Source organism: Ruditapes philippinarum, unplaced genomic scaffold (genome assembly GCF_026571515.1).
Source record: "Ruditapes philippinarum isolate M1 unplaced genomic scaffold, ASM2657151v2 ctg343_1_1_1_1, whole genome shotgun sequence".
Lineage (NCBI taxonomy): Eukaryota > Metazoa > Mollusca > Bivalvia > Venerida > Veneridae > Ruditapes > Ruditapes philippinarum.
Window position 1 is genome coordinate 64,853 of NW_026861029.1, and position 15,188 is coordinate 80,040.

General features: G+C 32.2%; 1 protein-coding gene across 7 annotated transcripts in view; it reads left to right on the forward strand.

Moving 5' to 3' along the window:
* LOC132714295 (protein pangolin, isoforms A/H/I/S-like) overlaps window positions 1–15,188 on the forward strand; it is a 71,152-nt gene that overhangs the window by 14,881 nt on the left and 41,083 nt on the right. For 6 of the 7 annotated variants that reach the window (XM_060697125.1, XM_060697127.1, XM_060697126.1 and 3 more), the window contains exons 3-4: window positions 9,395–9,486; window positions 13,083–13,127. In XM_060697125.1, coding sequence (XP_060553108.1) covers window positions 9,395–9,486; window positions 13,083–13,127 — 137 coding nt within the window. The remainder of the gene's footprint in view (window positions 1–9,394; window positions 9,487–13,082; window positions 13,128–15,188) is intronic. The other variant, XM_060697128.1, reaches the window with a different exon arrangement.

The window sequence follows — 15,188 nt, forward strand, 5'->3', positions numbered from 1 at the left end:
CTGGAAATTGAATACATCTGATTAGCCTGCCAATTATAAACTTATTGCAAGAGAACTCTTGTTGAAATAAATTTTCTTGTTTTTTTTTTGTTCGTTTATGAAAATATCTTATTTAAGTGCCTTATTGTTGTATTGAAGAAAAGATTTTTCCGGGTTTTTTCCTCTTCTTTTTCTTTGTAAATTAGGATTGGTTTTGGAACCAGGTTTCAATGTTGTTGTTGTTTTTTTGTCGTTTTTTGAGCTGTTTTTCATATATGAAAGGTTTTGCTAAAATAATTAACATGTAATTAAGTTTACAGTTATTAAGGAGAAATTATTAACAGGTTATTACAATATTTTTATTCTCACAGACTTGCCTTAACCTGTTTTGAATCTTGCTGTAAATTGTAGCTTGCAAAAACCTCTGAGAACTTTTTAGTGATTTTGTCGTGTTTATTTTGAGCCTGCGTTCAAATTTCGTGTTTAAAATTTAATTGAAGAAAATATTTTGACAAGAGTTGAAGTTATAGAATTTCAAACATTGTTAATTTATACAGCTCTGTTTTGATAATTAGATTGTTAAATAAAGAGAAAAGCCGTAACTTGAAAATCACCTGTCCAAAAGGTCACTCATACTGTTAAAACTTCCAAAGTAACTTAAACTATTATGTTTGTTTTTGATGAGTTGAAATACATGTAAATTGAAGTGATCCTGAGGGTGATAATTAGCCAGTTTTTTTTATATGCATTATATCACTGTTTATGTTTTACTTTATCTTCTGTTTTGCCTTGATAAATGAAGATTCTGATTATATTCTGTAACTTCAAAAGCTTACAATTCCTTTGATATCTGTGGCTGGTTGGAATAATGTTGTAACTATGCTCTATAGGTTAGATGTGTTACCACGGTCTTGCATGGAAGCATCAATATGTATGTGATGTGTATTCGTGGAGACTAAAGTTCTACAAGGTTCCCTTAATGCTTCATATAATTTCATGTAACCATTAGGTGAACAAACACCGCAACAACAAAAAATATCTATCAAAATTGTGTGCACTACTAAGTTTGTCTGTTGTTTTTTTTAAAAAAAAACCCAACTTTTCATGATTATTTGTGTACTACAATGTTAGGAAATAAAGCAAAATATTTAAATAGTTGATTCTAACTTTCTATTATTCCTTTTAACACAATAAAAATATATATCACAGTTTTGTCCAAATCTTGAGTACCGGTATCTATTTAAATTTTTCTCAAGGATTGATTACGCCTGAAAGAAAAACATGTTTATTTATATAATAAAATTAATGCAGTATTTTATGTCTGTAGTGTTCATAAAAATATTTATTTTTTTTATCATAAAATTAAGTAACCTTTTCATACATTGTATCAACAGTCTGTTAATTTTAATTGGAACTTATTTCTGCAACAATATTACTGACTTTTCAAAAGTACAATTAATTTAGTACTTTGTGATTTGTACATATAGAATATATCAGGAATTTAGTACTCTTAACCTACTGACTAAATTTTTCAAATTTTATTAATTTATTAATATCTATATTAATTGCATACCATTATTAAAAGTGGCATCTAGGGAAGAAATGCTTTTAAAGATTTAAAACCATAAATTAATGTCAATTATAATTGTGAAAAAAAATGTATTGTATAGATTTTGTCTTTTATGATTTTGAAATCGTGTTTGTTTAGTGGGTACATCAAAGGAGGATGTATTAGATAGCAAAATATTTAATACCATTAGAGATGTATCAGTAAAGCTTGTATTATTTTTTCCTCCCCATCTTGTGCATTTATAGTCTTTGATTGTATTCCTGGAGTATTTTCTTCAAAAGAATACTTACTAGCCTCCAGGATGTGTTTATTATAAACATAAGATTGTTCCATGCAATCATCAAAGGCCTGTTTATGAGGGCTACAGGCTTGGTTAGAATTAAGCATTATTGTTACCAATTTTGTTCTTATAGTTAGAAATTGGGCTTGTGGTTTATGAGGTAACTGTATTTTATGGTCTGGTCAGATGGTATTGATTGAACCAGTATGTTCCCCAGGCTTTTTCTTAAAAGTTTGCATTATTTGTGTAATAATGGCCATGGCCAACCTCGCGCTCAAATGTCTCAAATGTCCTCAAATGTCTCAAATGTCGCAGTACCATATTCTGCTACCCATATCACACTTGATTGTCTGCAGACCTTATCAAATGCATATATTACCACACATGTCATATTTAAAGCATGCATAATACCTGCAGCCTAATTACTGCTTTCTTTAACCTTAAAACATGTTGGTTAGTCTAACATTTGCAGATCAACCATCATACCGCACTTGCATGTGTATGACTCATACAGCTGGCTTTACACTGGCATGTAACAGTCTACAACCAAAACCAGACTTAAATGTGTGCAACTGATACAAACTCTGTAATGTCTAAAGCCCATGCCACCCTCAAATGTCTACATCCCACACCTTTATCAGATGTCTTCAGTCCATACCTCTCAAATATCGGCAGCCATACCTCTCAAATCTCTTACTCGGATGTCCTCAGTCCATATAATCATCTCAAATATCTGCAGCTGTTATCACATTCAAATGTCTGCAGATGTCAACAGCTCAAACCTTACCACACTCAAATGTTGGCAGCCCACCTTACTAAGATGGTAATAGCTGATGCCTCTCAAATTTCTGCAGCCCATACAAGACAATAATGTCTGCAGTCCATACATGAACATCGAGATATCTGCAGTCCATACCTTACTCAATGTTTTTAATGTCAGCAGCCCATACCATTCACTAGATATGTTCAAAGAAGAACAAAGAACTTTTATAATTTGTAGGAATGAATGACCAAGAAATAAAATTTGAAAAACATATTGTTACCAAATGTAAGAGTGTTATTACAATAGTGCTATTATATTGAACGATTGACTTGAATTGTTAGAGACTACATATTGACTCAGTGAAATATGACCAGCTGAAAGGGGGAAAATAAAGTTGTCTTAAAAGATTCTGTATTGACTCATTTTATAGATTTTTTAAAACAGATAATTAGCTTAAAATGAGGAAAATATTTTATGCATGTGTGGCTTTTAGCAAGACAAAATGCATTGTTTGATGTTGTGTAGGGAGTAAGGACATACACATTATTTCTTTCTGCCCTGCATCTTTATAATGGGTTTGTCTTGCTTTGATGTTGGAAGTGTCCATTGTTAATTTAAGGGATGTCTGAACGTGAAAATACACAAGATTGAGCATGACGTATCAGGATAGGTTCCTGACAGACTTGTAGCACAGATGTGCTGGCTGACAGCGTGACCCTGGCATGGTGGCACTAGGTCTGGAATATTTGTTGCTTATTCTCAACTGTTTGTATAATGAAGGTCAGGTCACTAGAGGTTGGAAGATGAAACAATAGCCCATTAATATCATTGTTACTGAATATTAAAGACAATATGCGAGTGACTAAATGATTTTGAATTGTAATTATATATATATGTAAGCGTTAATATTGTTTGAATTAACAATGGTTGATTGATGTATTGTATGCTCATATAAGGTCAAGATATGATATTAATAATTAATTCTGAATATATACATGTATGTGTATAATTTCTATATATTCAGCGTAGGCTGTTGCAAGTGAAGTGAGATCATCATTCTGTAAAAGATAACTTATTTTCAAGAGTTATGGAATGGTGATCGCTTGTAAGAACAATTTAGATGTTTTGTGAATTTACAGAATGGTCAATGCTAAAAAGAAAACTTTTAAACACCTGGTCATTGTAGGCTTCTAGAGTTCTTACATCAATGTTGGGGGACGGTAAGGCGTTCACTCTGCAGGGCAGCCAATATTATGGTAGTCTAGTCCCAGATTAAGCAAATTTTACTGGAAGTAGACTGAGGGGAAATTAGCAGCAATGTCTTTGATAGGACCTGAATCTGAGACCTCCAGATTCCTTATCACTTGTCATTCTATTGAACTCCTGTTGCCCTGGATAATAATTTCTTGAAAAAAAAAGAAATAAATCAGTAGCTAATTAATTTAATAAAAGTACTTGATGTCACTTTGTTTGGTATGTATATGTTGAGTCTAGATCAAAAGATTTTAAAAGATTTAAAGATAGGAAACTGTGAACTCTGCTGATTTTATTCTCTAAATTTTTATGTTTTTATGTAATGGAGTAGTGTTTTTTTTTGGCTTTATGGTGACTGAAAATGATGTTTATGGTTTATGATTTTATGACATTTTTATATGTGACACAAAAAAGTATTTTTAGATTTACGGTTTTGACTCTTACTAAGTTCTTGCATGACTTATTATGAAATTATACAAGATTAAATTGTAAAGATAAAGATCTGTGTCATACCATTATATTTCAAGAAATGAGTTAAAAGTTTCATTTTTACAATACTTTCGACAGATACTAGAAATTGGTGATCCAGGTCTGTACATGTGAAATGTTCTTTGGGGGATGATACTTAGTTAACTCCCCTTAGATATATTTACATGGTTTATTTTTAGAATAATATTTTTAGAATCCAACTTTTATTCCTTGAAGAAAATAAACACAAAAATAAATGAAGAAATATTTTTTTTTATTATAACAAGCAATGATGTAGTGATTGAAGAATTAAATGAAACCACTTGCCTACCCCAACTAATCCGAACTATCATATATGTCATCCAGTGCTTTTTTCTTACATGTCTATTTTTTACGGAAGACCCTTTAGATGAATGTCAAATAGTTCTTTTCATACATAGTTTAAAGTAGATTATACATAGTTTTAAGTGATCGCTCAAAGATAAAATCCAGTGAAAGAGTTGGTCATTAGTGGTGTATGAAAAGTCACATGGTAATGAGTTGAACAAGAAAGCCCTTCACAGTGACAAATTGTAACAGCTTTTGAAGTGCTCTTTTCCCCTCACATGTGCAATCTTTTAACTGTTTATTGGTACTCCATGCATTTAAAACAATTGCCAGAGAACATAAAAATGTAGGTACAAGAGGTGGGTGGTAGATTGCTAGCAAGTTGATTGTTTATTTTCATTTCTGTTTCAGTATATTTTGATAACATTTTTTTTTCGTCTGTGTTTGCCAAAATGACTGAAAAACCAATGTTTTCATGATATTTTTATTCTGTTTTCAAATATTGGGTAATGGAGTAAAAAAAAAAAAGAAAATGCAATGACTACATCTGATCCTGAAGTACAAAATCTTTGAATTGCTTAAAGTGAAAGACAGGCAATCAAAAGGTTGATCAAGTTTTGAGTATCATATCCAATAGTATCCATTGTCTTTGAGAAGCCTCAGAGACTCTATTTCAGATGCATGTTTAGGTTGAAAGAGTTCCAGGGTCTTTTCTCAGCATTTAGGAATTTTAAAGTGACTGATCGTTAGATTTATTAGGAAGAATGGGTCTACGACTTATGAATCTTCAAACCCTTCCTTCATTACAAATGTAGGTAATTTACATTACATGTTTTGTGTTCTGATTAAGTAACACATGTAAAGAGGAAAAGTAAAAGTTGATTGTGTTCAAAATGAAAACTTAAATAGGTGTGGTATAGGAAATGGAGTGATGTTGGTTTCACTTTGAAAACTTTTACATTTACATTGACAGGAAAATTTCAGCTCCATCATATTTAGATATAGTGAAGATAGAGGGAAGATAATAAGATTATAGAGTTCGCAGGGAGATTGCCGATTGCCGAGATCAGAGGGGGCGACTGTGCATATGGTTATTTGATATCCTTCATCTAGTGAAGGCTCATTCATTTGCATTTGTCTATGCCAGGAAAAAAAACTAAAATCTACTATTCTAAAATAACACTTACATAATGCATTATGGGTAATTTTAATGCATGATGGATAATTGCCCTCGCTGATAAAAAAAATGTTGCTTTTAGTTTTTCGGTTTTAGTTTGATGTTAATTGACTCCTGACTTTATCAATGCAACAGTTAGTGCATAGCCAACAACAATGTTCTAAAGTTTTCAAGCAAAGCATTCTTGATTGAATTTTTTTTTAATGCCAGTTGTAAACTAAGTGTTTAGAAGATTTGAACTTAGGTTAAACAGACCTAGAAACTGAACCAATTTTTTTCCCTTGCTAGTTGCTACTTGGGTTATATTTTCCCCTCTTGTTTTTGCTTTATCAACAGTCTGCTCAGAAAGAGTCTTCTATCCAAAAACATTTCTGTAAAATATGACAAAATACACTCATTTTAAAAGACCCCACATAATTTTGGATATAATACCCGACCTCACATATAGATAATATAGCCTAATAGTGTGTAACTGTTAAATTCGTACAGCAAGTCTTTAAAGAAAGAGGAAAAAAAGTACTTCAAACATTTTTATAAAATGCTGAAAATTAGGCCGACCACCAACATTGTCATTATATCTGAATGAAGTAATTCCTCTTTTATTGAGCTGCACTTACGTACAAAAGAATGAAGCTCTCAAGGTGATTCCCGCAACATGCACTCTTACGAAAACAGTTTAATATGGTTATTTGTACAATTTGCACTTTAATTAACACAGGTTTAACATGTTTGCATGCATAGAAATGCAGGTGCATAACTTATATATGAATAAGTTGATAGAGACCGTGTTTCATTACTGCTTGTTTTGTGTTTGAATATCAATTTGTGAATTCCTGTATACGGTCAAACCTTTCTTTAAAGACATATCTTTGATATGGCAATAACTAGATGGTCTTTGATGACAGATGGTTTGCTAGAACAGGTCACATAAATATATGACGAGTACTTCATGTGACCGTGGTTTCAGTTATATTAATTTAGAGGTAGTCAGTCATTCCATGTTAAATTGTACCTTAACAGTCTTCCTTTTTCAATTTTCTTTCAGCTTCAACTCATAGGTTGTTTAAAACTGTAGTAATGTGAAGGGTTTCTTTCTGTTAATTAACCTCTACCCTACTGGAACTAGTCAGACTAGCCTTTGCTTCCAGCATAGAGCCAGGTCAGCCTGTACATTTGTAAAGTATCATGACCAGGCTCTTTACGGTTGGATGAAAAACCATAAAATTTCTTAAAATTTTCATTGTGCTTATATCCCCAAAGAACTGTAAAGGGAGCTGGAGTAAGTCCATTTAAGAAATAAGCAGGTCAAAAGGGTATTATTATTTATATAGCAGTGTATGGAGTCTTTACATGATTATGTCAATGTGATTGACAAATGCCATGAAAACTGGCTAAAATCTTTCCAGAGAAAAGTTTTAGAATATTTGACAAAGGTGATGAAAAGTACTGTTACAATGAACAGACTAGAGCAGCAGTAAATATTTACCAGTAGTAGACCTTGTATCTACAGACAGACCACAAACTGGTCAATCATTGAAACATGTCAGATATTCACAGGCAGCAAGATGTTTTATTAATTGGTCTTGATTGTTTGATTGATCCAGGTGTTGCCTACATGATATATACCATACATAAAACCATCAATCTTGGAAACCTCAACAACCAAGGCTCAATTTGATCTTGCATTTCTCTATCATGACTGCCTGTTTTCTTGAAATTTCATTGGCATTTTATGTCTTTGTCTTTGACTTGGTAAAGAATAAAGTGATAATTTTTCATTTAAGTAATTTCATTGACATTTATTTGTTTTTTGTATCTTTTTAAAAAAGCATTGCCATAAAACTAGCTAAAGCATGTTTATTACTCTGGTCTGTCTTGAACTGTTCAAGTCAAAGTTTAGAACTTTGCATTTTTCAGGAAAGGTGTAGTTTTCATTTGTGTTTGTACAGAGCCTATTTACCAGGTTGTGATTTGTGAAGCCTTTTGACTTTCCAAGCAATTTGTCTGTTCTTGAAGATTTGTTACTATGTGACATGCTTAGAGATACTCCAAAATGGAAACTGTGTTTTTAGGGTTGCCGATTTTCCTGGTTTTCTTATATTGTTAAGTGAAATATTAAGTTTACTTAAAAATTCATGTGTGTGACAGTTGTTGTATTGTTTGAAACACTCCTATAAGCTCATTAAGTATAAGTTGACATATTTTTCCCCCGAGTGCCTTGTGATGCAATTTTTGTCTTTGTTAGTAAACTTCCCTTTGTGTTCTGTTTATGATGATTTCCTTTACCACTTAAACAAAATATGACTGAAGTTTCTTTTTATGTGTGGGATTTAATCAACATAATTAGTTTTTTTATACATTCCAAAGAAATGCAGGTACTTTCTTTGAGCATTGTAAGAGTCTGACCAAATGTTAAAATAGTTTATATATGTTTTCATGACATGAGGCGGTACCATATCCTTTTACAGAACATTTTGATCTTCATTTTGGAGAGTTTGATCACTGGGTTTCAATAAACTTGTGGTGAATTCAAGGTAGTTTGGTGTTTAAAAAAATGGTTGATGTTTGATATAGAAATGCTGAATCTTAGATATTGGAATTAAATATAATATTAAGCTTGAATACGTATTTATTTAGATATAAATAGAATTCATGCGTCACAAAACGTTTCTGTACAAGCTAGAATAACATGAGAGTAGTTACAAAATAGGTATTCATAATTTATCATCCACTTGCCCATAAAATCTTGGAAGAAATTAAAGCGTTGACATTTTTATGCATATTTAATCATACAGAGGCGAAGATGTTTTTTGAAGATTTAAGAATCGATATTATTTGAGTGCGTAATGTATTTTTTTGTTTTCCCGAGGGTGACACTAATGTCTACAACTGTTAAGAATGACTAGTGAGATAGTGAACTTTAGAAAGATTAACCTCGTGTATATATTGCTGCTTACCATTTTGAAATGATCAATTATTTACAAACATATTGAAAGTAGAGCAGGGAGAGGGTGTTAAGGGCGGAAGGGTTTGAAATTTTCTGAGGCGGACATCTTACCTGCACAATGATGTACAAAACAATAAAATAAGGACATATAGCCATGATAGTATCATAATTAGTAGACAAATTAGTTTAAAATATAGTCATTTTTACAGTATTCCCAGAACTAAACAATTTTAGTGCTGTCTATGTGATAGAGTGATATATTCACTTAGAAAATTGGTATTTTATAGGTGATACACTATATATCATGATTGTCTGGTTTGTGGTGAGATGGAAGGGTTTTGAATGAAATAAATTCTTTTTCCAGTTTTTGACTATTTACAGTTTTTAATTTCATTGTTTTCAAAATCTGTAACGTATTGGATGATCGATGCTCGCAGTTACCAGTTTCTCATTCAAATTCTAATTTATTTACTTAATTAGTGGTTTTGAAATTGTCACAGCAGAAGCAGAAATTATTTCCCAATTGAGCTAATACGTGATACAACTTGGGTATGAACCTTAATTGTTTATATATGTAACATTATTCTCTATCTTTATAATATATATTATGTTTCTTTCGTTATTCACAGGTAAATCTCAACAAGAAGGAAGCAGGGACGGTCCTTTTGGATACTTGCCAAATTTCCCGCCATATCACAATGGATCAAGTCCTACAACAATGGTAAGTGTTGCATTACGTCTTTGACACCTCCATATTTCTTAAAATAGTCAAAATCGTCTCCCTCTCTGACTTACTAAATGTTCTTGTAAGTGTAACTTAAGAAATTGGCAGTGTTTTAAAGGTCTGGTCAATGTGCAGATTGGACTGTTGCTGGACCAATCATCAGTTTTATTTGTATTATGCCCCCACTTGCGTTTTATGTTTTTAAGAATTAACTTGTCCCATGTAGACTTGTTAATTAGTACAGTTAAAAATAGTTTTAATCTATCAAGTGTCCACTTTTCTCAAATCAACAATCAACAGTTAAATAAAAAAAAATTTCAAGCTTTTTGTCTGAATGGAAAATATCAGATAATGAAGCTGTATTTGTTCAAGGCACTTCTTTATGCATTAAAGGGAGCAAATGCACTCACAAATTATAGACTGGTTAACAATCATTACTTCGTGTTTCGGAGCAGACTGTGTATTTTGGAGGTCTTTATCTTACAGTTTAAACAATCAAAGAAAATCTGAGAGACTGATAAAATATGTAATAAACAGCTGTGCGTGAAAAAAGAAAATTCTTAGATCTTAATTTTAAACTTTTATTTTAATATGCTCTTGAAATATGGAAATGTCATAGTAAGGAGATCATGTAATTATTTTAGTTATTCTGTTTCAATTAATTTTGATTTATTTTTGTCTTCTTCAAAACGTACCTTTAATGTAAACATTTTAAACTCAGAATGTTTTTCATTTTCATTATAATTATGTGAAGTAAAACATGAAAGGCGTAAGAATAGATATTTTTATCAATCTGGCGTTGTAGAAATACGGCAGTATGGCTGGGTAATATGCACCTAACTATGTGACAATGGGCTATTAATGTTTTATGAACCACACTGTTGATTATTGTCAATATCGCGAACAAGTGTTTTCGGCCTTTGATGTCCACGGACATGGATGTGTCATAAATGGGTTCTGATGTATAGTATAATTAGAGAATAGCGATTCATTGAAAATCCCGCAATATTCCATCTTAATGCAAGTGCTGTTATCCTTTATTAAAATCTCGTAAATTTAATTGAGCCGAGGCATTTAAAGTATTGAGATGATATTATAAAATCTATGTGAAAATATTTCCTGTGTAATAGTAATATGTCAAGAAATGACACGGAAAGTATGTGAGCTATAAATAAAACTGACGCAGTTGTTTTGATGGATATCGAGACTTAAAATAAATTGCATGAAAAATGGTTTTGTACTTGAGTGCATACCATCCTCTTAAACTTATCTTGTTACTTTACTGCCTTCATTTATTGTTTCATTGTCAGGTCGGATAGGTTTTTATTTCAATATTCGGAAATGCTGTGAAACAATACATTTAATTTGTAATTTATCGAAGGACTTTTATAACAATATTATTGAACAGTTGTAACAACAATAACAACAAAGTGATACAAATGATAATATAAAGATGATAATATAAAATAATGCCAAGATTATAGTTGGTGTAATGACATTATGTTGTTTATTTAATTGAATGTCAGTCATCGTGAAATATTGATTTTATCCATGTCAAATCATCAAAATTGCAATGGAGAAATCTTCATAGTTGTTTACTATTGTATTTATTGTTGCTTACTATGCCTATGCTCGCTCAAAATATTACCATATAGTATAATGCTGTAGTTTTCATCTGCTTTTAGTGAAATCATTATTTTTGTAGTGCAAGAATTGTATGCATTTTGATTTGTTTCTATATACATACGCTTTGTGTTGATTTAATGCATTGGGGCTTCTTGAAGTTCTTAGTCATATCATAAGCTTGACTTGTTGAAGAATATAAGGGGCACCTAATTGTACTCACCTAGGTGTCGGTGCTGTTATAAGTCGCCGCTGTTATAAGTCGCCGTCACACTTTGGGTAAATTTTTTTGTGCAAGCTGGTATTAAGATAATGAGTTGAAACTTAGCGCACCTATTATATCATAATAGCCAGGAGGTCCATAACTCTTGCATGGACTTTGAGAGAACTATGGTCCTTTTTGAACTTACAATATTCTAAATTATCCAGCCTCATATTTTACTATAGTCAAGATCCCTGTAATACTTACAACTTAGTACTAAATTAATGCAATTATAGAAGCTCTAAGGCTATATAAGCTCAATTTATTAATTATACCCCCAAAAACGAAGTTTGGGGGGTATATAGGAGTCACCCGGTGGTCGGTTGGTCGGTCGGTCGGTCGGTCCAGACGTCCGTTGCATTTTCCTTGTCCGGAGCATAACTTGAAGACTAATGGTTGGAATTTATTATAACTTCATACAATGGTCAAGCCATTGAGAGGAAGTGCAGTGCACAAGAACCATAACTCCATTTTGACTAACTATAGAGTTATTGCCCTTTTTTACTTTTCCTTGTCCGGGGCATAACTTGAAAACTACTGGTTGGAATTAAAAACAACTTCATACAATTGTCAAACACAATAAGGGGAAGTGGAGTGCACAAGAACCATAACTCTATCTAAAGTAATTACAGAGTTATTGCCCTTTGTTACTTTTCCATTGCTTTCTTTTGTCCGGACCATAACTTGAAGACTAATTGTTGGAATTCATTATAACTTCATACAATGATCAAGCACATTGAGAGGAAGTGCAGTGCTCAAGAACCATAACTCTATCTTGACTTATTAAAGAGTTACTGCCCTTTGTTACTTTTCCTTGTCCAGAGCATGACGTGAAAACTACTGGTTTGAATTCAAAACAACTTCATACAATGGTCAAGCACAATAAGGGGAAGTGCAGTGCACAAGCCCCATAACACCATCTTGACTAATTAAAGAGTTATTGTCCTTTGTAAATTTTCCATTGCTTTTTTGTCCGGAGCATAACTTGAAGACTAATGGTTGGAATTCAATATAACTTCATACAAAGGTCAAGCACATTGAGAGGAAGTGCAGTGCACAAGAACCATAACTCCATCTTGACTTATTACAGAGTTATTGCCCTTTGTTACTTTTCCTTGTCCAGAGTATAACTTGAAAACTACTGTTTGGAATTAAATACAACTTCATACAGTTGTCAAGGACATTAAAAGGAAGTGCAGTGCACAAGAGCCATAACTCCATTTTGACAAAATACAGAGTTACTGCCCTTTGATACTTTTCCTTGTCCAGAGCATAACTTAATACATACTGGTTGGAATTCAAAACAACTTCATACAATGGTCAAGCACAATAAGAGGAAGTGCAGTGCACAAGATCAATAACTTCATCTTCAGTATCTTCAGTTATTGCCCTTTGTTCCTTTTCCTTGTCTTTCTGGACTTATTACAGAGTAATTCAATAAAACTGCATCAATGGCCAACCACATTGAAAGGAAATGCAACATACAAGAACCACAACTATCTTTAATTGCCCACAACCATAACTTTACATTTCAATTCTTTTACAAGGTATCTGTAACTAGAAACATCCTAATTTCCGAAGCAGTCTTGTGGGGGTATTAATCACATTTAGTGATTGTTCTAGTTGAGCTTAATGTATATTTAAGCTTATATATCTGCTTTCACAGTAGCAGCATGTTCTATATATAATACTTCTATCTGTTGTCCAGTATCAGCTGCCAGGTGCTGTTAACCCTTACCTGGTCTTTTTACAGGTAAGATCAAACTGTTCATTGTTAATGTACTAACCTTTGTTCTTCATCATGCATGACATTTGCTTTAACTCATTACTGCATGCTTCAGTTTGTTTGTTCAGTGTTTGGTTATTGTTTCTCATTTGGAAGTTTTATATTTGAGCCACGTCATGACAAAACCAATATAATGCGTTTGTGACCAGCATGGATCCAGACCAGCCTGCGCATCCGCGCAGTCTGATCAGGATCCATGCTGTTCACTTACAAACCCTATAACAAGTAGAGTTACTGATAGCGAACAGCATGGATCCTGATCAGACTGCGCGGATGCGCAGGCTGGTCTGGATCCATGCTTTTTGCAAACCCATTATGTTGGTTTTGTCGTGACGCGGCTCATTTTGTTTTTATCCCGGCATGACCATAATTAAGGTTTTTTTTTATCCATCTATACTATAGCATGGGTAAATTCGGACAATTTCGTTAGTCTCTGTTGGTAAATGGGTCATTTCAATTGAATCATTTCCAGTAAAGAAATAACAAGTGTTCCCATAATGGAAATAGCCCCTTAATGACTTATTGAGATTTCCATCCATCACTTGCTGTTGTAAGTTTCTGATCCAAGATGCAAGTGCATATAATATATTAATGTATTCATGCATATAATTATATATTTATTTTAAACACCTGATTATTCTATGTATATCATTATCAGTTGGAAAATTCAAAGTAAAATTTGCTGTATTTTCTCTGTAACTTAATTGTTATTGAGGGATGTATATCCTTAATTTGGTTGAGTATTTATTTACCTGTAATATATAAATTTGGTATAAGATAATTCACACATTTTTAAAGTATATGAAGTATGATATAAAGATATGCACTCCTTACAAGGGAACAAACAAAAAATTATTACAGTGGCTTACCGTATTTTGAATGTAAAAACAGTATGTGTGTTGGGGGAATATTGAAATGCTAAGTCATTAAATGTCATAAATTAGAAGTTTTCATCGTCTCACGATAATAACACTTGTCTTCATTATGTAGTTTTTGAAAATGCCAAGAAGAAAAAACAATGCTACTGGCGTGAAAGTTTTTAAAACTCAAAAGTTCATTTCATAGAGTAATAATTAAGCACAATTGCATTTTGTTAATTAATTACATAGCATTGAAGGTCCTTTGGGAAGAATTCTGGTTTCGTACTTGTTTCAAATGTAGCAGATTCATGGAAATCTGATTGCAGTTATTCATTTAATTAAAAAAAATGTCTTAGTTGGTTTTTCTAAATAACTAGTTTATTTAGTTGTAAAAATAAAAGCTGTACAGAATTTTATTTTTAAGTAACAATGGACTTAAGCAAAATTCTATAATCACCCTCAAAATCCAACAAAAAACACTTTACATATTTTACATACAATGTAATTATATACAGATTTATCAATTATAGATGTATTGTAAAAACATAAATTAATACCAGATAATTGTATTCAATTTCATTCCATTGTTCCTATTTGCTGATATTGTTTCAAGTATATATAAAAAAATAATGTTGTTATCACTTGAGCTCTGTTGTGCCAAGACGTTAATTGTTACAAAAGAAGCACAGGAAAAAGGTAATCACCAAGAAACATGTATTTATTATAATTATGTTGCAAGTTTATAGACATACAAACACTTCATTAGTAATTAATAGCCTTAATATAATCCGTTCTTAGCCAACAGAAACCTGCGGAATTTCTTCTTCTTCCAATATAACCAAACAAAAAACTTTTAATGTACCAATGCATTTAATGATTGACTAATACTAGTGTAAAGGGGAGAAAAAACCATGTCTGCATATTCAAAGAGCCGGGATTGTTTGCTTTAGGCAATCTCGGTGTCAGAGTTCTCTTTGATTGTAAAAGATTTACGATTCAACGTCTGCGGAGGATTACCAATTGGAATTCCTCCGAAATTGATAAATCGGCTTTGAAGTAAGACAAACCAATCAGAAAGACTCATTACATCAACATAGACTATAAGACCGCCCACTTTTACTATTTTTTTCCTATTCTTTATTCTGAATAGCTAATGATTCTAATGCTT